This window comes from Geotrypetes seraphini, chromosome 10 (assembly GCF_902459505.1).
Source record: "Geotrypetes seraphini chromosome 10, aGeoSer1.1, whole genome shotgun sequence".
In the NCBI taxonomy this organism is placed as follows: domain Eukaryota; kingdom Metazoa; phylum Chordata; class Amphibia; order Gymnophiona; family Dermophiidae; genus Geotrypetes; species Geotrypetes seraphini.
Window position 1 is genome coordinate 112,574,702 of NC_047093.1, and position 23,530 is coordinate 112,598,231.

General features: G+C 40.3%; 1 protein-coding gene across 1 annotated transcript in view; it reads left to right on the forward strand.

The window, feature by feature from the left end:
- The window catches only part of ALDH9A1 (aldehyde dehydrogenase 9 family member A1), a 183,141-nt gene that overhangs the window by 35,542 nt on the left and 124,069 nt on the right, over positions 1 to 23,530 (forward strand). The window contains exon 3 of the mRNA XM_033960396.1: positions 22,151 to 22,280. Coding sequence (XP_033816287.1) covers positions 22,151 to 22,280 — 130 coding nt within the window. The remainder of the gene's footprint in view (positions 1 to 22,150; positions 22,281 to 23,530) is intronic.

The window sequence follows — 23,530 nt, forward strand, 5'->3', positions numbered from 1 at the left end:
ATACTGCAGTCACACATGACAGGAATAGTGTTAGGCAACTGCCCCCTTGGTAAGAGAGAGCCCTATGCCAGCTGGAAGCTAAAGAAGTATGGCCTGGGCTTTGCGGTCCCCAGTTATGTCTAACACCAGCTTGAGAAGGATACATATTTCAAATCTGATATATTCTAATCACAAAATAGAAAATTCTTCTTTACGGAGAGGGTGGTGGATGCCTAGAATGTGCTCTCGAGAGGTGGTGGAGATGAAAACGGTGATGGGAGTTCAAAAAAGCATGGGATGAACACAGAGGATCTAGAATCAGAAAATAATAGTAAATATTGAAGAACTAAGGCCAGTACTGGGCAGACTTGCATGGTCTGTGTCTGTATATGGCCGTTTGGTGGAGGATGGGCTGGGGAGGGCTTCAATGGCTGGGAGGGTGTAGATCAGGGATCTCAAAGTCCCTCCTTGAGGGCCGCAATCCATTCGGGTTTTCAGGATTTCCCCAATGAATATGCATTGAAAGCAGTGCATGCACATAGATCTCATGCATATTCATTGGGGAAATCCTGAAAATCCGACTGGATTGTGGCCCTCAAGGAGGGACTTTGAGACTCCTGGTGTAGATGGACTGGAGTGAGCTTTGACAGAGACTTCAGTAGTTGGAACCTAAGAACAGTACCGGGTAGAGCTTTGGATTCTTGCCCAGAAATAGCTAAGAAGGAAAAAAAAAACCCAATGAATTTTTAGATTGAATCAGGTTGGGCAGACTAGATGGACCATTCGGGTCTTTATCTGCCATCATCTACTATGTTACTATGTTACCTTTTGTTGTCTTGTCATTTTATTCTTCAAATCATGTTGGTCTCAGGCGCTGTTCTCTGTTTTCTTTTGTCTTCTCTTAACTCACTTACCAGGGCCTCCTGACCATTTGATATTTCTTCTTTCTCCATATCCCTATGTCCTCCTGCCCAGCCTTTTCCTTCTATGTTCTTATTCTCCCCCATGTCTAGCCATCTTCTCTGTGTTCATATACCCTACCATGTCTAGCATTCCCCTTTTTGTCCCTGTTCCTATGCTCCCATCCATAACTACCATCTCCCCTATTTTTGTATATCTCCCTGTGTCCAGCTTCTCCCCTCTCTTAGTACCTCTTACCAATGTGTCTCTCACACTCTCTCTCTTCCTTTCCTCTGCTATGTTTAATATTTCACTAATTTTTCCTTCATCCCCTTGGTTCAGCTTTTGTTTCCCTTTCCTTCTCTCTCTCCCTCCATGCAGATCATGTACCTATCTCCCTTCCCTCTAGCCCCCTTCCCATGGGTCCAACACCTCTATCCCCTCCCTTCATTGCCCAGGTTTGGATCTAGCATCTTTCCCTTCTCTTCAACTCCACTCCACCCACCACATGGGCCCAGCACCTCTCTCCCTCCCCCCAATCCCCAGACCAGATCCAGCAAATGTCTCCCTTCCCTTCAGCTCCAGCCGGTCCAACAGCCCAATTAAGCAACCCCCTCCCCTCCTTTGCAGATGCAGCAGTAGCCCCCCCCCTTCATGGGTCCAAGAACCCACCACCCTCCCTCCCCATCGCAGGTCCAACAGCCCACCACCCTCCCTCCCCATCGCGAGTCCAACAGCCCACCCTACCTCCCCATCGCGGGTCCAACAACCCTGCTCCCTCTCTCCATATCGCGGGTCAAAAATGGCAACCCCCCCCAAACAAACAAACCTGCCACTCCCCTGGGTCAGCCCCTTTGCGCCTTCTGGGGCGGGCCTACCAACCTCTTAAAAGCTTCAAAGGACAAAGAGGCAACATCGAACACAGGCGAAACCAGAAGTTACATTGGAAGGAGGAACTTAACGGGAAGAAGGTTCCAGAGCAGCACTGCATGCGATGTTGCCTCTTCGTCCTACGAAGCTTCTAAGAGACTGGTAGGCTCATAAGAACATAAGAAATGCCTGCACCGGATCAGACCTAGGGTCCATCCAGTCCGGTGATCTGCACATGCGGAGGCTCAGCCAGGCGTATCCTGGTGCATACATTAGTCACTCGTATCCCTCAATGTGTCCTGCTAGAAGATGTGCGTCCAATTTTCCCTTAAATCCTAGAATGGTAGTTTCCTCCACCATCTCTTTCGGGAGAGAGTTCCAGGTGTTCACCACTCGCTGTGTGAAGCAGAACTTTCTGACATTTGTCCTGGCCATGTCCCCTCTCAGCTTCAGGCCATGACCTCTGGTCCGAGTCTGGGTCACATTCGCCAATGTGAATAAAGCTATTTCTTGCTCTCCATCCTTTCCCCCTGCTGGTGAGTGAGTTTGCTCCATTTTGTCGATTCCTTTTAGCAATTTAAAAGCCCTGAGAGGCGCTAGGTTTTGTTTTTTTGGGAAAGGTGTTCAGATTTTGACCTGTGATCAGGAGTGAGGGAGGGAAGCTGCTGGACCCGCAATCATGAGGAGGGGTGGAAAGGGAGGCGATTCGCTGCAGATCCTTTACTGCGGGAACAAGACCATTCACTACTCCACGAGGTGGTGAAAAGTGTTGTCTCCATACCCATGGCAAACGGGGGGGTCCTCCCCCCCATACCTGCGGGTTAACTATGGGAAACAGTCCCCGTGTCATTCTCTGAGTTCCACACTAGGTTTAGAAATACCACTCAGTCTTTTTGCAGTGTACTTGCAGAGGTCCAATCCATAATTTGTCCTATTTGTTCTGACACAGCCTCTACATTGTCTTCAGTTATTCTTTAAGAAATGGTAGATAGGTGCTAAAAACTTGTTTTTTAGGGTTGAGGTTCTCTCTGCATGATAGATCAGATTAAATACACACAATGAAATTTGCCATTTCCTGGAAATAAAGCAATGTTATTGACAAAATTCTTAGGTTTGGATACCACCCAATGTAAACTAGCAGCGCTCTTGCTTTTGTTTATGGTGGATGGGGAGTCTCAAAGTGGAACACTAGAGTTATTTTCTTTATTTTCAGGGTCCACAAAGTCCATCATGCCTGTTCTTGAAACAGCAACATAGGGCCTTGCGAGTCTATTGATTCACATGTGTATGCCTTAGAATTCTTGATGCTGTCTGTCTTCCACCTCTGAGAGGCTGTTCCATGAATCTATCCCCTTTTTTGTGAATAAATATTTCTCCCAGAACAAGCAGGATAGAATCTCATCACAAATTAGGTGATAACATCTGACTTTGCAAGTGCATCACTACCCATGCTGCATTGTCAGATGGGGCTTCCTTTCTTTTCTACAGAGCTTGAAAGACATCTTTCTCTTGCTGATTCTTCACCCATTTTGGAAAACTTGTTTTGCTGGGAGGGGGTAGTTTCCCTACCCAGGACTTTGGTTGGTATTACTACTTTTCTTTTTTTTACAGTGCCTTTTATCTTTCATCGTTTTGAAAGCTTTTGGGTGTTTTGGCTGGGCATATTTTTTCAAACCAATCATTTTATTCACCTTGGACATTTTTTCAATAATATGTTTCATAAAATGGACACAGTAGGGGAGAGACCAAGATGGTGTTGAAATCGGACGTGCTGTGCTGATGGAAGTTTGAATAACCGCTGAATTTTACTTTCCTTTTGGCTGATGTTCCATCATCAAGTTTCAAGTTTATTCGTTATTTGATTGATTGCCTATCACAATTACTAAGCGATGTACATAAACAATAAATATAAGGTAAACAATAACAAGAATATAAACATCTTTTAAAAATAGACCGATTACAACAGGAAACACTAGGATAGAAGGGAACGAAATACATTTTAAGATAGGTAAGGAAGAACATTTAGGGGTAATATACAAAGGGAAAGGGAAAACAAAATAGTTTATTGGGAGTATAATACACAATTGAACAAAATGAACGGCAGTTATAAAGAGCAATTGGCATTTCAATTAGATATTGAAAGCGTCTTTAAAAAGAAAGCTCTTAAGTTGGCTTTTAAATTTATCAAAATTTTTCTCCTGTCTTAAGTAAAGTGGGAGAGAGTTCCAAGTTTGTGGTGCTGTAACGGTAAAAATATATTGCCTTCGTGTATTTATCATTTTAAGGGTGGGAATAACCAATAAAAGTTGTTCATTCGATCTTAAAGTTTTTTGAGAAGAATATGGAATTAAAACTTTGTAAATAAATGATGGAGTTTTGTATAGCAATGATTTAAAGGTGAGTAAAGATAATTTATAAAGAATGCGGTGTGCCACAGGGAGCCAATGTGCCTTTTGAAGTAACGGAGTGACATGATCAAACTTTTTGGCCCCCATAATTAATTTGATGGAAGTGTTTTGGATAATTTGTAATCTTCTAATTTCTTTTTGGGCCATTCCTTTGAATAAAGCATTACAGTAGTCAATTTTTGAAATAATCAATGAATGAATTAATGTGTTTAAAGATTTGGGACAGAGGAATTTTGAAATAGAGCGGATTTGACGTAACCTGTAGAAAGTATTCTTGACCAGATAGCTAATGTGGTCATGATAAGTAAGATTTTCATCTAAAATGATACCTAGTATCCGGATTTTATTTACTTGTTTGAGCGTAACTCCTTGTATATTAATAGAAACCGCTATTTTATGATTTTCTTTCCAGGGAAAGAGTAAAGTGTTGGTTTTATTAATGTTTAAAGACAATCTGTTTTGGTCCAGCCATAGATGAATCTGTTTAAGTTTTTCATTAATGGTGGCAATTTCTGACGGATTATTAGGGTCAAGGGGGTGTAAGAGTTGTCCATCATCAGCATAAGCGAATACTGAGAAACCAATAGATTGACAGAGAGTCATAAGGGGAGAGAGGAAAATATTGAACAGGAGAGGAGATAGAATAGAACCTTGAGGAATGCCATAGGAGCTGGAGAAACTCTAAGAAATAGAATCATTAAAAGAGACTATAGAAGTTCGATTATCAAAATAGGACCTAAACCAAAGAAGAACTTGCTCGGAAATGCCAATAGATTGTAATCTATTTAATAAAAGATTATGATCAACTGTGTCGAATGCTGCTGAAAGGTCTAGTGAAATCAGAAGGACAGAAGAGTGGTGATCCAAATGGTATAGTATAGATGATCATGGGGAAGCAGAAGGGAAGTTCCCGGCTGGGGACTCGGGGCATCTTATCCAGACAGCCATTGTTGAGGCGGTTACATACTACGTGTTGGAGGCCATTGCCGGCTTTGGGAGGAATGCCAGACCATTCGGTGGACCTCGGTATTGATCGGGTTTCTTTGAGCCTGAATCAGGGACAGGCTCCCTTTCAACTAGGAAGCAAGAGCATAGCAGGCAAACAGACAAGTTGGTCCTCCCAAGAGGAAAGGACTGTGTCTGCTACTGGAGGAACAGCAGGGGGAAGATTATTGTTGGAAGTTTCCCCTGTTGGAGCCCAGACATTGACACCCTGCGAGGATGCCAAAGAAACTCCCTTATTTGGGAGTGAAAACATCTGTTTTGGAGAGATGACAAAATCTGTAGAACAAACAAAAACTGCAGACAATGTACACGATGCAGGCAAAAATTTATTATCCCAAAATAAAATGCAGTAATATAAAAACCTTATTACCAACCAAGGGACCCAACACTGTTGAGTGACTTCATTTTTGGCAGCACTTTCGGCAGATTTAATATACAGGCAATGTTATCTTCATTTTTTACTGTATACTTTATACCTTATTTACCATGGACCCCTGATGAAGGTGTTTGTCCGAAACACGGGCAGTGTTGGGTCCCTTGGTTGGTAATAAGGTTTTTATATTACTGCATTTTATTTTGGGATAATAAATTTTTGCCTGCATCATGTACATTGTCTGCAGTTTTTGTTTGTTCTCCTGCTTCGCTGTTTATTCTGCAGATCTGGTTGGATTTTGGATTTCTTTTTGTTGTTCTCGAGATGACAAAACCTGCCATAGTCAATTTGGATACGCTGTGAAAAGCTATTGAAGTTATAGATTCCAACCTGAAGAAAGCAGTGACAATTTTGCGAAATGATTGTGGAACTATTAATTCCTTGGTGAACACGTAAGGTGAAACACTATGAGAACTTGGTGAGAGCATTAAAAAGCATGAAGAACAGTTTAATCCAATTAAGACCTTAGAAATGGAAATTATTAAAGAGAAGTCTTATATCCAGAAAAAGTTAGAATTCATTGAAAATAAGCAAAGGAAAAATAATTTGAGTATTCAATTTTCCAAAACTCCAGTTGTATCAGTTGTTGAAATGGTATGGAAATATGAGAGAGAGATTGTTGTTTCCAACTAAGAATTTACCACTTATTTTGAGAGCTCAATATTTAGCCATTGGGAACAAATTAGAGAGTTCTACCCACCTGATATGACTGGAGGGATTGGTGCTAGGGCCCTCCTGGGAGCGGTTGGAGGCTATTTTCAAAGTTTGTCAATGGTATGCCCAGATTACCATAGAGCAGTGTGGGTCCTCAAAGTAGTTTAAATGGATATACCCTGTAGTTTGCTTGGCCTATGCTGAATAGTTGCTCCCAATTAAAGGTGGTGGTCATGGAAGGTGTTCTGTTTTCTTAATTTTTCCCAAGAAAGAAGGCATTTTTGGCCAATTTTATATCTCAGAAGGGTGACTACAACTTGCAAGGTTCCCAAATTCAGAATGGAGATCCTGCAATCAGTTATTGCAATCAAGCCTTGATTTTGCTGAAATACAGGTGTGATGAATATCTGAGGCCAGGATACCTTGGATTCATGCTAAGTTTGTGGTGGATGACTATCTGAGGATTGTCCGTGTTCAATGTGCCACGCGGCATATGGTGTTGGGAGGTAGGAGCATCTGGCTTAGCCGCCTCTGGTCGTTTGGGGGTATTAGTGCCCAGTTGGTCCGAGGGCCTGGTAAAAAGTCCAGATTTGAACCGGGAAGCAGCACAAGGGTGTCCCCGGCGAAACACAGCCATGACAGCCGCAAACCCCAAAAAGGAGCTCATGAGCATCCACAGGGGCAATCTGGTCAGGGATTTCTCCCTGAATTAATCAATATGATGTTTGAAGCTTACAAGATTAACAAGGGCCACATGGAACCCTCAGGGATCGCGGCCCTGCTGGTGCTGGGGTTACCCCCCCCTCCTCCCCCCGGAGTGCAATTCCTCAGCAACAATGTCAAGTGTAAAATGGGGAAGTTCAGTCTGAGGAAGAATAGGACAAAATGGGCTCTATTTCAATGCCTTTACTCTGCCAGTCAGGATCCTCTGTGGCAGGAAATGCTGCTTCATCTCTAGGGGGGCCAGATCCGAATCTGATGGAGGCCCCTGATCTCGGGGAGGACCTGACTATACGCAGGCTGTTTAATCCTTCAGCGTTTTTAGAGGTGATCATGGAATACCTCTAGGATTAGATTAGAGGCTCCGCAGTCCTCTTCTACACAGTGCTTGGTTTTCCCTCTCATCAAGTCATTACCAAAATGCTCACAGACAATTGGGAGGTCCTAGAGGGGCCCCTTCGGGTGGCCAAAGCTATGGAAAGCTGTATCCAGTGGATGTGGAATTTAACTAGCTCTTTGTTCTTCCGAAAGTGGATTCACTGGTGGCTCAGGTAACAAAGCTTATCCCAGGACAAGCAGGCAGCATATTTTCACACATGGGTGACGTCACCGACGGAGCCCCGCAGCGGACAGCCTCGAAAGCAGACTTGCTTGAAGATCTTTATAAGAGCTTCCGAGTGCTGCATCGCGCATGCATAAGTGCCTTCCCACCCGAACTAGGGGGCGCCTCTCCTGTGAGGATCCTCAGTTCAATGTTTTCAACTTCACGAATGGACACTCAATTCCCCCATGCTGTGGCGAGTATTTGCTCAATGGGGGACCCTGCAGGTAGACCTTTTTTTGTCCCCCCTCAACAACAAGCTGCCTTAGTTTTGCTCTCGAATATACTCTCTCCAACGTCTGGAGGCGGACACTTTCCTCCTGGATTGGAAGGGTCAGTTTCTCTATGCCTTCCCTCCATTTCCGCTGATTCTCAGGACTCTTGTCAAACTCAAGACGGAACATGCCACCATGATTCTGATAGCTCCTTAGTGGCCCGGACAACCATGGTACTCCCTTCTACTTCAACTCAGCACCAGGGAGCCTCTGCTTCTACCAGTTTTTCTCTCTCTGCTTACTCAGAGTCAGGGATCTTTACTTCATCCCAATCTGCAGTCTCTACACTTAACAGCTTGGTACTTTTCTACCTGACAGACTCCTCGCACTTCTCTCAGCCTGTTCAAGATATTTTGGTCACTTTCAGAAAGCCATCCGCTCGACAGTGTTAAGGCCAGAAATGGACTAAATTTTCTGCTTGGTGTTCCACACGTCAGATGGAGCCCAGGTCTACATCCTTGGCTTCTGTTTTGGACTATTTACTTCACTTATCGCAATCTGGACTTCGGTCTACATCCATTCGAGTCCATCTTAGTGCTATTGCTGCTTTTCATTAGCCTCTTGATGGGAAACCTCTCTCTGCACATCCCGTGGTTTCCCAATTTATGAAAGGACTCTTTAATGTTCATCCACCACTTAAACCGCCTCCGGTGATTTGGGATCTCAATGTTGTTTTAGCTCAACTAATGAAACCTCCATTTGAACCACTTGATAAAGCTCATCTCAAGTATCTCACTTGGAAAGCAGTTTTCCTGATTGCCCTCACGTCTGCTCGAAGAGTCAGTGAGTTACAAGCTTTGATTGCGGACCCACCTTTCACAGTTTTCCACCATGACAAAGTAGTCCTCCGTACTTATCCGAAATTCTTACCTAAAGTGGTTTCAGACTTTCATCTCAATCAATCTATTGTTCTGCCAGTATTTTTTCCAAAGCCTCATTCTCACCCTAGAGAAGTAGCGCTCCATACTTTGGACTGCAAACGTGCCTTGGCTTTCTACCTGCAACACACTCAACCTCACAGAACATCTCCTCAACTTTTCATCTCTTTTGATCCAAATAAGTTGGGACGTCCTATCTCAAAGCGAACCATCTCCAACTGGATGGCTGCTTGCATCTCTTTCTGCTATGCTCAGGCTGGTCTTCCGCTGCAGGGTCGAGTCACGGGCCATAAAGTTCGAGCTATGGCGGCATCTGTAGCTTTCCTCAGATCAACTCCTATTAAGGAAATCTGCAAGGCTGCCACTTGGTCCTCGGTTCATACATTCACCTCTCATTACTGTCTGGATACTTTCTCCAGGAGGGATGGCCATTTTGGCCAATCTGTTTTGCAAAATCTTTTTTCTTAAATTGCCAACTCTCCCTCCAGCCCTTTATGGTTAGCTTGGAGGTCACCCATGTGTGAGAATATGCTGCCTACTTGTCCTGGGATAAAGCACAGTTACTTACCGTAACAGTTGTTATCCAGGGACAGCAGGCAGATATTCTCACAACCCACCCTCCTCCCCTGGTTGGCTTCTTAGCTAGGTATCTGAATTGAGGATCCTCACAGGAGATGCGCCCCCTAATTCGGGTGGGAAGGCACTCGCGCATGCATGATGCAGCACTCGGAAGCTCTTATAAAGGTCTTCAAGCAAGTCTGCTTTCGAGGCTGTCCGCTGCGGGGCTTCGTCGGTGACGTCACCCATGTGTGAGAATATCTGCCTGCTGTCCCTGGATAACAACTGTTACGGTAAGAAACTGTGCTATATCTCCCCTCTCAGTGAAGTTGGCATTGTATTAAAGATGCTCAGGACCGCAGGCTGGGTTTTGTTCATAAGAAGCTCTTTGAGGCCATGGTCTCAGGTTTGTGTACAAGTAAAAGAGAATCAATCTGATTGAGCCTCTTTGTCTTGTGGAGTGCCTCAGAGATATGCTTTGTCAGTGATGTTGTTTAATATCTACCTGCTCCTATTGCATAAGCAGGGAGTTATTTTTATGCAGACAACATTCAATTTCTCATTCCTGTTAATGAATTGCAGGCTGAGTCTTTATCACATCTAAACGTTTCTGTATCATCCAGGATTAAATGTTTCAAAATCAATTAAAGTTTTCAGCCATGGAAAAACTTGTCGTGCTGCCTTACTGAGGTCACTCTTATGGGTGTAGCCAACAATGTTAGGTATCGCCAACAATGTTAGGCATCTTGGGGTGGTGTTTGACTCTTCTTAAGCCCCAAATTAAGGCCATGATTTCCTGTGTGGTTTTCAAGTTGCGTTTGCTGTGGAGATTACTTGACTATCTCTCTAATGAAAAATTTAGATTGGTCATCTCTATAATAAAACCCTAAGCGGCGCATGTGCACTTCTACTTGCGTGTTCCATATGTCCATGACCGGAAGAAGTGCGCATGCGCGCCTACAACTGCCCCACACTCGTGGCCCTGTTTGCTGTTCCGAGCTGCTGAGGACTCTCCTGAAGGCCCTGGTAGAAGGTCGGGCGCTGCTCCTGTGCGGGCTGGCGAGATGAAGGTGTTTGCCGCCGCGGCTGTCGGCGGCTGCAGGCTGCTGGTGGCTATAGGTCCCCTGCCTACCCACCCCACTGCAAGGCCAAGGCACCTATCTGGAGTCCCCTGCTGCCGACCCCCCCTCACAAAATCCGGTGCTTGCTCACCGTTCTCGCAGTGCTGCTGCTTTAACTCTTCGGCCATAGGCAGCATGAGTGAAGTAACCAAACTGCCTTCGGTGACCCAGAAGCTTTTCCTATGCTACTGCTTCCTGCCCCCACATAGGCGGAAAACAGTAGCAGAGAGAAAGCTTCCAGGTCACCAGAGGCAGCATGTTTACTTCACTCATGCTGCCTACGACCAAAGAGTTAGAGCAGCACCGCAAGGAGATCGGTGAGCAAGTAGTGAGGGATAGGGATGGATCACACAGTGAGGGATGGGGAGGAATAGCATGGTGAGGGTAAGAGATGCTGGACCTCAAGGATGGGGAGAAAAGTAAAGTAAAGGACCAGACCTGCTAGGGAAGGAAGGGAAGGGGCAGATAGAGATGCCAGACCATGGGAGGAAGAGGAAAAAAAGGGGATGTTAAGACTACTGGATGGGAAAGGGGGTGGGAGAGAGAGAATAGAGAGATGTCAGACCAGGGAAAGGAAGGAGGTTCAAGACTAAGGCTGGGGAGGGGAAGGGAAAGACAGAGATACCAGAACAAAAAGGGGGGGGGGAAGAGAAAGAGGGGAGAGAGATGCCAGACTGGGAAAGAGGATAAAGATACCAGACCATAGGAGGGGTAAAGAGAGGGAGGAGACGGTACACAGGGATGGAGGGAAAGAGGAGAGATAGGGAGGACATGGTGTACAGGGATGGGATGAGGCAGGAGGTAACTAGAGAACAAAAGGAAGTAAGCCAGAGAAGCATAAGAGTTACCATACTGAGACAGACCACAGGTCCCAAAGAGTAGAACAAATTTATGCTGCTTAAAATAAAGCAGTGGATTTCCCCCAGATTCGGGGGAGGGAGTGGGAGAAGGGAGAGATGTTGGACTCAAGTGAGGAAAGGAGAGAGAGACAGATGGATGAGAAGGACAGAGGGGTTACTAGGGAGACCAGGAGAGATTGTAGGGGATAGGGAGAGATAGACTTCAGGGAGTGTGGAGGGGGAAGGAGAGAGATGGTTTTGGGGAAGGACAGATGGGGACAGGAAAGGGAAAGATGGCAAAAGGGGTGAAACAGGGTGTGAAAGGGGGAAAAGGAGAGATGGAAATGGTAGGACCATTGCTGCTTTGGGGCACTGAGGGAGGAAAGGTTGGTATGTCAGGACTGCTGCTGCCACCTCGGGTAAGTAAAGACCCTGTCAGATGATAAATGCAATGGAGGATCTATGAGGGCCAAAAGGGTACAAAGGAAATGGTGAAAGGTGAGGTGGTGGGACTGGGATCAGTGGGAGGCAGGGTCCGGGCATGATAGAGGTGGGGCATGGGTGGGGTCAGAGTCAGGGTATAGGTGGGGCTAATCTAGCACCCGTTACTGTAACGAATGTAACAGGCTAAAACACTAGTTACAATGATAATAACTCTGCTGTTAGATTACTGCAGTGCTATTTATTTAGGCTTGCCTAAATGCGTGCTGCGGTCGTTGTAGTTGGTTCAGAATACGGCTGCTCGCCTTATTGTTTATGCTTCGAAATTCGACCACATTACGCCGATACTCTGAGACCTCCATTGGCTACCGATCAGCCTGTGGACTGAATTTAAGATTTTGTGCCTAATGTTTAAGATGTTGCAGTATAATTGTCTGTAGAGTGTTCGTTACTTGTTGCAGTGGTATTGCCCACTGCGTGAGTTACGCTTATCGGATAGTTCTTGTTTGGAAGTTCCTTCATTGCAGGTTGTTAAGCTCTCTGGGAGTTGTAAGTCTATGTTCTCTGGCCAGAGTCCTCTACTTTTCTGGCAATTCAGGAAAGGGTTGAAAACTGTGCTGTTTGAGTGCTTTTTTTTGGTGTGAGTTTAGTGAAAACTTGAGCATAGGAATGCTTTTTTTTTCTCTTTTCTCTTTCCTTTCTCTCTTCTGTTTGTAAGGAAAGAGTAAGGAAAGGATAGGAAGGGGGAAAATTAAGAGAATAGGAAAAGAAGGGGGAAATCAGATATGGAACCGAAAGAGAAAGAAAAAAGTTTTTTGATTGTTTGTTTTTGTTCCAGGGTCAGTCAATGTTGTGGGCTTTTGATACATTTAATGATGTTTTTTAGTTTTGCTGTACTTTTTTCATATATATTATTTGTAGCTATTATATATGTTGCCATTGTTCCTCGCCTAGATTTGTGGATAGGTGGGTTATAAATACTTTTATGGTGAATCAATTTTTATTTTCAAACAAAAATCCAACCAACAAAACACCAATATCCATAACACAATAGAAAGAAAACCAAATACAAAGCAGCCAGATCCAACAATCCCAGCCCTAACCCATCCCACCCCAACCCCCTGATCCAGAAGCAAAGAGAAACCAAAATGCAGTAGGCATAGCCTACTGCCAAGGAATAATATCAAAACCCATCACCCCCCCAAAAAAAAACCAAACAGAAATAAGGTTAGTATAAATACTTTTAAATAAAAATAAATAAATGTCGCCCATGCTTGCCACTCCAAGTTGCACCACGATCCGGAGACTATTGTCAGGAGGGAAGGAACCTACAGAATATGTAGCAGTCACAAACATGGAGAAAAAAGCCTCAAACTTAAGTTGCAGCCTAAATACAGAAGCTTCTGGGTGCCTTCAATCTTATCACTGGCATAAAAAAACTCCACAGAGAACTTGCTCCATATCTCATAATGATCCAAACCACTGTGCACAGGAAAATTAGAAAAACACTTATCTTTAGCTGGAGAATGAAACAGTTCATTGGCCCCAGTTGTTCACAAATTCTTCAAGTCTTTAGAATCTTCAAACACTCCAATAGCTCCAGAAGTTATACTGCTCCAACAAAAATTCATAATCCTGACAAGGATCCTTGTTTCGCCAGATCACCTGACTGTGTCAGGGAAAGTCCTTCAGATCCGTGCACTGTTAGCTGTCAACATGACAAGTCCTAAAAAAAAAAACCACTGAGGGAACTATTTCTATAACACCATCATAGTCAAAAAGTTCCCTGACACCACATTTTTGGGAAACCAATCAGTATTGCCATATTCTGTTCTCACTGCAGCTTCTTTTATGTTTTATAAATCTTTATTCATTTTCTTATGTTACAACAAGTGTTTTAAATAAATTCATTATAAACTTGAATAATCACACTTGATTAACTTACAGATTAATATCAAATTTAAAATTTCTTTAGAAAATCAATATTTTATAAAGTTATAATATTATGTAAGAAATTTAAATTAATATAATTATTATTGAATATAATAATTTCCCCTCCCTCCCTCCCTATCAATACTGAATGAGAAATCTTTATTCATTTTCATATGTTACATCAACAATATAAATTCATACTAATATTTCAGAAAACTAAATTTATATAATTCTTAGTTAATATAATAATATCCCATCCCCTCCCCCTCCCTTCTATTCAGTAATACATGAATAAAATTTTTAAATGCTATTCTTTCCATATTTCATATTATAAATCAAGTATTAATATATTATATAATATTTAGAGATATGATCCCTTTTTCTTCTAATCAAATTCTATACATGGGAAAATTAATCATTCTTTACAATATTCAGTTAATGGTCTCCATATTTTTTGAAATTTATCTATATGTCCTTTTTGTGTTGCTATAGTGAGCTCCATTTTGTATATATGACATACAGAATTCCACCAGAATGTATAATTTAATCTGTCATGTTTTTTCCAATTGAATGTGATTTGTTGTATTGCTATTCCAGTTAAAACAAAAAGAAGTTTGTTATTACTTGATGATATTTGACTTCTTGCTCTCATAGTTGTTCCAAATAATATGGTATCATATGTCAAGGCTACCGGATTTTCTAACATCCTATTTATTTGGGGCCAGATTGATTTCCAGAATGTTAAGATGAATGGACAATAGAATAAAAGATGATCTAATGTCCCAATTTCAACATGACAATGCCAGCATCTATTTGACCTAGAGCTATCTATTTTTTGTAATCGAACAGGGGTCCAGAAAGCTCTATGTAAAAGAAAAAACCAAGTTTGTCTCATAGATGCTGATACCGTACATTTTAGCCTCCAAGACCAAAGTCGTGGCCATTGAGATGCACTAATTTGGTGCTTTATCTCAATGCTCCAAATGTCTCTAAGACCATTTTTTGGTTTTTTATTTATATAACCGGATATTAATTTATACCACTGTGCAGCTTCATGACCTGTTGAATTAATCTGGAAACACAGGAATTCCAAACTGTGATAATTAGTAAGATTTTTCCATTCAGGGAACCCTACCTGAATGGATTGCTTCAATTGCAACCATTTAAAATATTGTGTTTTTTTAAGATCAAATTTATGTTGCAATTGTGAAAACTCCAGCATCTTTCCATTTTTTATTATATCATCTAAAATACGAATACCTGCTGTCATCCAATTTTTCCAGATTATTTTGAAACCGCCTATTTTGATCTTGGGGTTTAACCAAATCGTTTGAGTTGTTGATTTACTAATTGGAATAGGAGTTAGATTACTTATATATCTTAAAGTTTTCCATGTATCCATGAATATTTTATGTTCTTTGTATAGCCTTGGCATTTTGATACTAACTACATGACTGAGACGTAAAGGAAACATGAGTCTCCATTCAAGCCAGAACCAATCTGGAATATTATCAGTGGGCTCTGGGAGGATCCAATACATACCTTGACGTAAAATATAGGCTTGATGATACCTATAGAAGTTGGGAAAATTTACCCCTCCCTCCGCAATTGGTCTTTGTAATGTCACTAAAGCAATTCTGGGATTTTTCCCAAGCCAAATAAATTTTGTCAATACCTTATTTAACTTTGTATAAAAAGATTCTTGAAAGAAAACTGGTATCATTCCCATTTGGTAACAAACTACAGGTAAGATCATCATTTTAACTGTTTGTACTCTTCCCCACCAAGATAAATGTAAAGGATTCCATTGTTCACACATCTCTGTCACTTTTTGTAATAAACATTTTTCATTAATTTTCATTGTGTCTTCTAAATCTTTTGAAATCCAAATTCCAAGATATTTAATAGTATCCTCCTTCCAAACAAAAGAGAATGTATTAAATAAACCTTTTGTACAGTGTACATTTAATGGAAGTATTTCTGATTTATTCCAATTTATCTTATACCCTGAAAACTTTCCGAATTTATCAATTAGTTCAAGCAATTGTGGAATGGTGGATTCTGGATTCCTCAAATATAATAATAAATCATCAGCATAAGCTGATATTTTGTATTCTCTATCTGAATGAGGTATACCTTGTATTTCCTTTACTTGTTGGATTGCTAATATTAAGGGTTCTAAAACTATATCTAACAGTAAAGGAGACAAGGGACATCCTTGTCTAACTCCTCTCTGTAGATTAAATTTTTCTGAAAATGTATTATTTATATATAATCTAGCAGAGGGGGAGCTATATAATGTTTGTATCATTTGTATGAATCCAGGACTTATACCAAACCATTCCATAGCCTGATACATAAATGTCCATTCTATTCTATCAAAAGCCTTTTCTGCATCTAAAGAAACAGCAAAAGTAGGCTCATTCATTTTCTTTGTTAAGTATAACATATGGAATGCTAATCTGGTATTATGAGATGAATGTCTTTGAGCAACGAATCCTGTTTGAGGCATACCTATAATATGGGGAAGAGCATTAGCCAATCTTAATGCAAGTATTTTTGCTAATATTTTTCCATCTACATTTATTAAAGATATTGGCCTATAGTTTGAAACCAATGTGGAATCTTTATTTGGCTTTGGTAAAACAATAATTAAAGATTCTGCTATAGTGCCATTTATACATCCTTTATTAAGTTGATATTGAAAAAGATTTAATAAATAGGGTAATAATAAATTTTGAAATGTTTTATAAAATTCCACTGTATATCCATCACCACCTGGAGCGGATCCAACTCTAAGGGATTTCAAAGCTGTTTCTAATTCTTTTAATGATATTGGCTCTTCCAAACTTCGTTTTATATGTTCAGGAACTTTTGGACCCTCTAACATTTTCAGAAATTCTAAACCATCTTTTTCTTCATTTAAATAAGTCTCGGAAGTATAAAGAGATTTATAAAATTTTAGAAATTGTTTTAAGATAGGTTCAATTTGTGTTAATGTGTCACCTTTTTCATCTTTTATAGCAATTATTTTTGATTTCTTTTTTTTCGCTTTGAGATAATTTGCCAATATTCTTCCCGACTTATTTGAGTTTCCATAATACAATGCCTGCTGGGAGAATAAATCTTTTCTTATTATCTTTGATGAGAATTCATTGTATTTTACTTTAAGTTTTAATAATTCTTGTTGTATAGAATATTCCCATTTTTCTATTAATTTTGATTCTAAAATTTTTATTTCTGTTTCCAAATTAGAAAATTGTTTTCTATTTTGTTTATTAAGATAAGCCGAATAAGAAATAATTTGTCCTCTTATTGATACCTTAAAAGCATCCCATAATATTTCCCTAGAGATTTCATCTTTATCATTTATTTGAAAATAATCTTTCATTTTTGTTTGAAAATTCTCACAGAATATTGGGTCAGCAAGCAATGTATTATCAAATTTCCATATTGGTCTATTTGTATTTTGATCTGTGATTTTAATTTCAATCCACACTCCACCATGATCAGATAATATGATTGGATCAATGGCAGCTTGTGTTACTTGATGTGCTAGGTGTTTTGATATAAATATATAATCTATTCTTGAAAAAGAATTATGAACATGAGAACAGAAAGAAAATTCCCGTCCATTAAAATGAAGTATTCGCCAAATATCTGTCAAATTACAAGTTTGTACCAAATTATCTAGTCCCGTCGATTTCACATATCTACTTGGGTTTTTGTCTAATAAAGGATCCATAACAGCATTAAAATCCCCAGCTACTATTAGATTTGAAGTAGCCAGTGGTAAGATCAGTTGTTGAAGAGTCTTAAAAAATTCATTTTGTTTTGAATTAGGGGCATATATATTAAACAACGTCATGGTTGTATTTCCCATGCATATTTCCACTTTTACCCATCTGCCATGAACATCTGATTCTTTTAATTTAAATAAAGCTGAGCATTTTTTATTCACTAGAATAGCAACACCTGCTTTTTTCCCTATGGCTGGTGAATAAAAACAATGCTTTATCCAACCACCTGTCAACTTATTAGATTCAATGTTTGAAAGGTGGGTCTCTTGTATGCAACATATATCTGCATTTTGCCTTTTTAAGAACAGTAATGCTTTTTTCCTTTTTATAACATGATTTAGACCATTAACATTCAAAGATATTATTTTAAGAGACATTTATAATTATAGTTTTTATAATATATTTTCTATATAATGATATATATTGTTTTTTATTAATATATTTTCCCAATATATTTAATAAATTATAATTTCCTTTTATTATTTCTATATATCCTATATATCTTTCTTTCCCATTCCCTCCCGTATCCCTATTTCCCTCCCTCCCCTCCCCCCTCTTATTAAATACGATTACTTGGGTACGCAAGATGAGGTTAGGTTAAAATAACTCCCCCAAGCTAAATTAAAATATTCTTTATTTACTACTAATAATTTATCTCCCTTTATCTAATATATTTCCTATATATCTAGCAAATAAATAATTTTCTTATATAAATTTTATATAAAAAGTTAATGTATTTAAATCCATATAAGAAAATATTATCTTATCTTTTGATAAATCTATATAAGATTTATCAATGAGATTTACAATCTTGCATAAATTTATCAAGAATCAACTTTACATTCATTATACTGATATCTAATAATATTATTATTTTAATAGTACTATGTGGATCATGAAGTGGAGTCTGTGTGTCTTAAAATGTCTTTATATAGGTATGTTTGTTGCAATCAGTCTATTTTTCAACCTTTACTCCAATTTGTGTTGTGAGGAAGAGATTTAGGTAAAATTCCCAGTTGTAAGACTCCTAGATTCTTTTCTTTCCCCCAATTTCTGTCTCCAAAAACGTTTTTGTGTTGCCTATTCAGTTCAACCTTGTAGGATTAAGTATTCCTCTCTCATTGTTTCTGCTAAATAGTCCAAGACATTCATCATTCCCTCAAGAGAGCAAGTAATGAAGATGTTTCCTGACTAGGGACTTGATTTTATTTTTGTCAGTATTGAGGACAGCCCGTCAGTCAAAGTGCCAGAGAAATAAAAGCGCTGAATAACTTTGAAGCTAGTTCAGTATTTGAGAAGGAGAAAATCAGTTACACCTTACATACAGCACAGTCTTTTTGGATTTATTCTGTGTTATTCCAGACTGAATCTTCTCTCTTTCATAACAAACTTAGCAACATTTTAGAATCAAAACGGAAGCACTTCCTATTACAGGATATTCTCTCTGTCAACCAATCTCTTTTTGTTTTGTATTTTGTAACTCCCCAGCAGCGTGATTGGAGATTTTTCCTGTCCATCAACCACATTTCCTGTTTGTATATAACCACTCCCATATTTAGTTACCATATTTACTTCTCTGTAAATTTTTCATTCGGATCTCCATTTAATCCACGTTTTCTTCTGTAAGTACATTTTCTTCAAAATGTTTATAAAACTTTCCTTTAAAAAGTATAAGTTTATGTACTTTTATAAAGTTTGTTTTATTTCTTTTATTTCCTTCATAGAATGTTGGTTTTGTATAGTTCCATGTGTGTGCTGCAGCACATGTAGTTTCAGTCTGTTGTTTTTTGAATCCACTTCAAAGTTCTAGATTTTAACTGTAAGTCATATTATTAATAAAATCAATTCTTATATGGTGAATATTTTAGTAAAGTATTAACAGATTTATACATACTCATTTTTCTCATTAGGTTTTTCATTAAGATGTTTAGGATGTCATGGGTTGTTCATATTGATCCAGAAATTCTTGTAGTTTTGCTGGATCTGTAAAATTCTGAGTTTTATTTGCAATAGTGATCTTCATTATTGCTGGATAAAGGAGCCCATATCTAGCTCCTAAAGATTTCAGTTGTGGTCTCATATCTAAAAATTTTTTCCTTTTTAATGCAGTTTCCCTCGCAAAGTCAGGGACAATATGTATTTTTGAATCTTGACATTTGAGATTTTTATTTTCTTTAGCTAATTGACAGATTTCCAGCGCTTGTTGATGTCTCAGTAGTTTGAATATTAATGTCCTTGGTCCAGTTTGTGAAGTTTTCCTTTGTGTTGGTATCCGGTGTGCCCTTTCGATTTCCAGTGGTGTTTTAAATTTTAATGGTAGCACTTTAGGTAGAAAGTGTTCCAAAAAAGTAATAGGATTATTTTTTTCTACCCCTTCCGGTATTCCTATTATTCTTAAATTATTTCTTCTTTCACGGTTCCGGCTGTCTTCAAGGTCTTTTTTAATTTCTTCTACCTCTTTCCATATGATTTTGTTTTGTCTTGCATTTAGATTAAGTTGTTCAAAGTTATCCTCTATTAGGTTTATTCTGTTTTCTGTCACTTCCACTCTTTTAGTTAAGGCTGCTGCATCTTCAATAGCTTTTTGTAGTTTTTTGTTGCTGTCCAGAACAATTTCTTTAATTTGTCTTAATTCTTCCATTACATCGAGGTTGTCATCTGATGGCAGTGGAGCTTTTGAAGGAGTGATGCTTGGCTCCGGTTTTGATCGTTTATTACTTCCTGTACCGGATCCTCCTGCTTCTAAATCGCTTTTGTTCTGTTTGCTAGACGTCATTGTCTTTCAATATTTAGATATTTTTCTTTTGAATTTTGATTTTTTTTGTAGTAATTTCAAAAATTATAGCTTTTGATCATGGAGCTATTCGTTTACCCGACCATCGGAATGCGTGTCCAAGCCACGCCCCCTCACTGCAGCTTCTTGATTTTTTTAGAGGCTCTGTATCAGCTGAGTTGGGGTTGGGGAGAATAATAAAAACAAAGCTTATTGGTCCTGGGACTAGTTCTGTTAAGTGATTGTGAGCGATAGTGCTGGTTTAGAAGGGAAAGTTTTTGCCTATTCACAGGTGACATGGCGATTGCAACAATGCGTGCCTTACAGGGGATAGAGAACATAAATGATCTACAAAAATTTGCAACATGAACTAATATTAATTTGTCTATCAAGCTGCTTTAAAGTGCAGAGTGATGTATTTTGGCAAAAATACAAAGTAGCAGTATGTGAAAGGAGGAGAACAACTGGTGTGCAAGGACTAGTAGAGGGGACTTCGGGATGATAGTGTTTGAGAAACCAAAGTAGGAAAAATGTGATAAGGCAGTGGCCAAAAGCAGAAGGATTCTGAGTTGTATATAGAGTCATAACTAGCAGGGGCCAGATGGTGATTAATACCCCTGCACAAATCCATTAGTGAAGACCCACATGGAGTACTGTGTTTAATTTTGTGGCCATGACCTTTCCTGCTGACTTTTGGGTCTTGAATTTCCTTGTCCTTTGAGAACCAGTGTCACCATTGCATGGACTGTTGTTTGTCACATGATCATAGTGGTGTAACTCTTTCATCAACACTAACTAGTCATTCTAAACGTTAGCACCAGCTCACTAAAAATGCTGCAAAATCAACTTGGAAATGTCCACTTGATATTTCTCATCAGCATTCAGACATTTGGGTGCCCACTTGGGCTGACAGCTTCTGCATACCCAGCTGTTCATGGATTATACACCCAACACGTTCCCTGGATATCTGTAGTGTCTCAGCAATTGTTTTAGCTGATATTCGCTGATCTGCCAAAATCAGGTCATGGACATGGTCAACAGTTTCAGGAGTTGACACTGTTTGAGGCCTCCCAGATCTTACTGCTTCTTTGGTCTCAAAATCTCCGTGCTGAAAGTTTGCACACCATTTCTTCACTGTGGAGTATGATGGGCATTTGTCACTCAATGTTGCATCATGCATCCATGGATTTCCTTTGATGTCTTCTTTTGTAGGAATAGGAACTTTATATAACAGCTCGGAGTTCCACACATGAAAATTACACACTTTTCGTTGACATGGTTCAATCAATGATCTGAAACAATGTCAAAACATAGCACTACTATTCTGCAAATTGGCACTTTTACAAAATAAAATAACACTTTTCAGCTAGTGGCAAAGTAATGCTCAGAATTTAAGAAGTTGGTTGGGCTGAGAACTTTTCAGCACACCCGTTTAAATTCTAATGTGAGATCTAATGACTGAATGGTATAGTTTTCTTAATGGTTGTAATATATAGGAAACCCTAGTGACTGAATTGTGTAGTATAATATGCTCTCTATATTGCCAGCTAGTGGGGGGTGAAGCGACTTCATACTTCTTGGATGGCACCTTCTAGTTAAACTGTAAAATCCATCTTTTAAAATGAATTGACAGGAATGTCCAGTGGTTGGATATATTATTACACTTAGTTTCGTTTTATTATGCTTTCCAACCCTAAAGAATGTATGGGTTTGAAAAGTTAATAAAATAATGAAACTTAACTTTATAGATAAGCCTATATTGAGGCTTGTGTACTTACATGAGCCATAGACATATGCAGTATATGCTGTTATTCTGCTCATTTAGGCCTATTCTTGGTGCCTACATGTTGACACTTTTCTTATAGACTTACCCTCTGAAAGCCTGGGTAGGACACTACTGAGGTTATAGGTTTGTCTTTCCCCTCTCATGTCCCTGATTTGCTGTATATGTGTTGCATTGCAGGAACGAAAGGAAGAAATTGCAGCTGTGGAGAGTACTAACAATGGAAAATCCATTTTTGAAGCTCGGGTGGATATAGACATATCATGGCAGTGTTTGGAATACTATGCTGGCTTGGCAGGGTCCCTGGCAGGTACAAAACTCCTTTCTTCATTGTCATTTAGTGGGTACTTCTATAACAGTGTGCCTATATACTGTATAGGCGCAATAGATGGAATTCAACTGTACAGTACTTAGATCTAAAAAAATATCAATTTTTTAGGAAATTCTGCCTGAAAGTACATCTCAACAAAAGAAAGAACTCCCAAAAAACAATAATACCATTATCCCAGGACAAGCAGGCAGCATATTCTTTACGCATGGGTGACGTCACCGACGGAGCCCACGGTACGGACCTTTTTACTAGAAAGTTCTAGTTGGCCGCACCGCGCGTGCGCGAGTGCCTTCCCGCCCGACGGAGGAGTGCGTGGTCCCCAGTTTCTTCGTTTCCGCGGAGCGAAGAAGACGTGTGTTTTTCAACGTCGTTGAAATACTCCTTTTGCCTTCCCGCTCGCGTTCTTTTTTCGATTTTTTCACCTTCGGGTGCTTTTTTCTTTCTATTACAAAAAAAAAAAAAAAAAAAAATTCCTTTCTTTTGCTTTATTTTTTCGTTCCTGCCCCGGCGGGGCCTGTTAGCACGATCCAGGCCTCGGGGTTTGATTTTGCGGAGGCCGTGTTCCCATTCATGCCCCCGCAACCCGGTTTTAAGAAGTGCCAGCGGTGTGCACGCCCGATCTCCCTCACTGACCCACACAATTGGTGCTTACAGTGCTTGGGACCGGATCATCGGGCGGATTCCTGCACCCGCTGTGCCACTCTTAAAAAACGCACTTTGAAGAATCGTCAAATCCAACAAAATCTACTTTTCGGCACCGGCCCGACTATGGATTCGACCTCTTCATCTGCGGCACCGTCGAAATCGACACCGACCACTTCGACACCGCCTGAGTCGACATCGGCGCCCCCGGCGCCAGGTAAGCCGGCTAAGAAGCCTTCCACCCTTGAGCGCCCTCCCACTTCGGGGACGACACCAGTCCTTTCGGCTCCACGCCGAGCCAAAAAACGCTCCACTCCGATTTCGGTGAGTGCCTCGTCATCGGCCCCCTCATCGCCGGAGTGTAGAGCGGCACCCATGGAACCAAAGAAGAAAAAAGTGGTTCCGGTGCCTCCCCTGGATGACCGCATTGCGGCCATCCTCCAGGACAAGTTGCAGGAACAACTCCACAAGCAACTTAAGCAGCTCTTACCCTCTATCTTGGCACCGCTGCTCTCGGTACCAGACCGGCCCGAGACCCATACCGTCCAACCGGTATCCACTCCCTCGGTACCTATGGACTCCTCCAT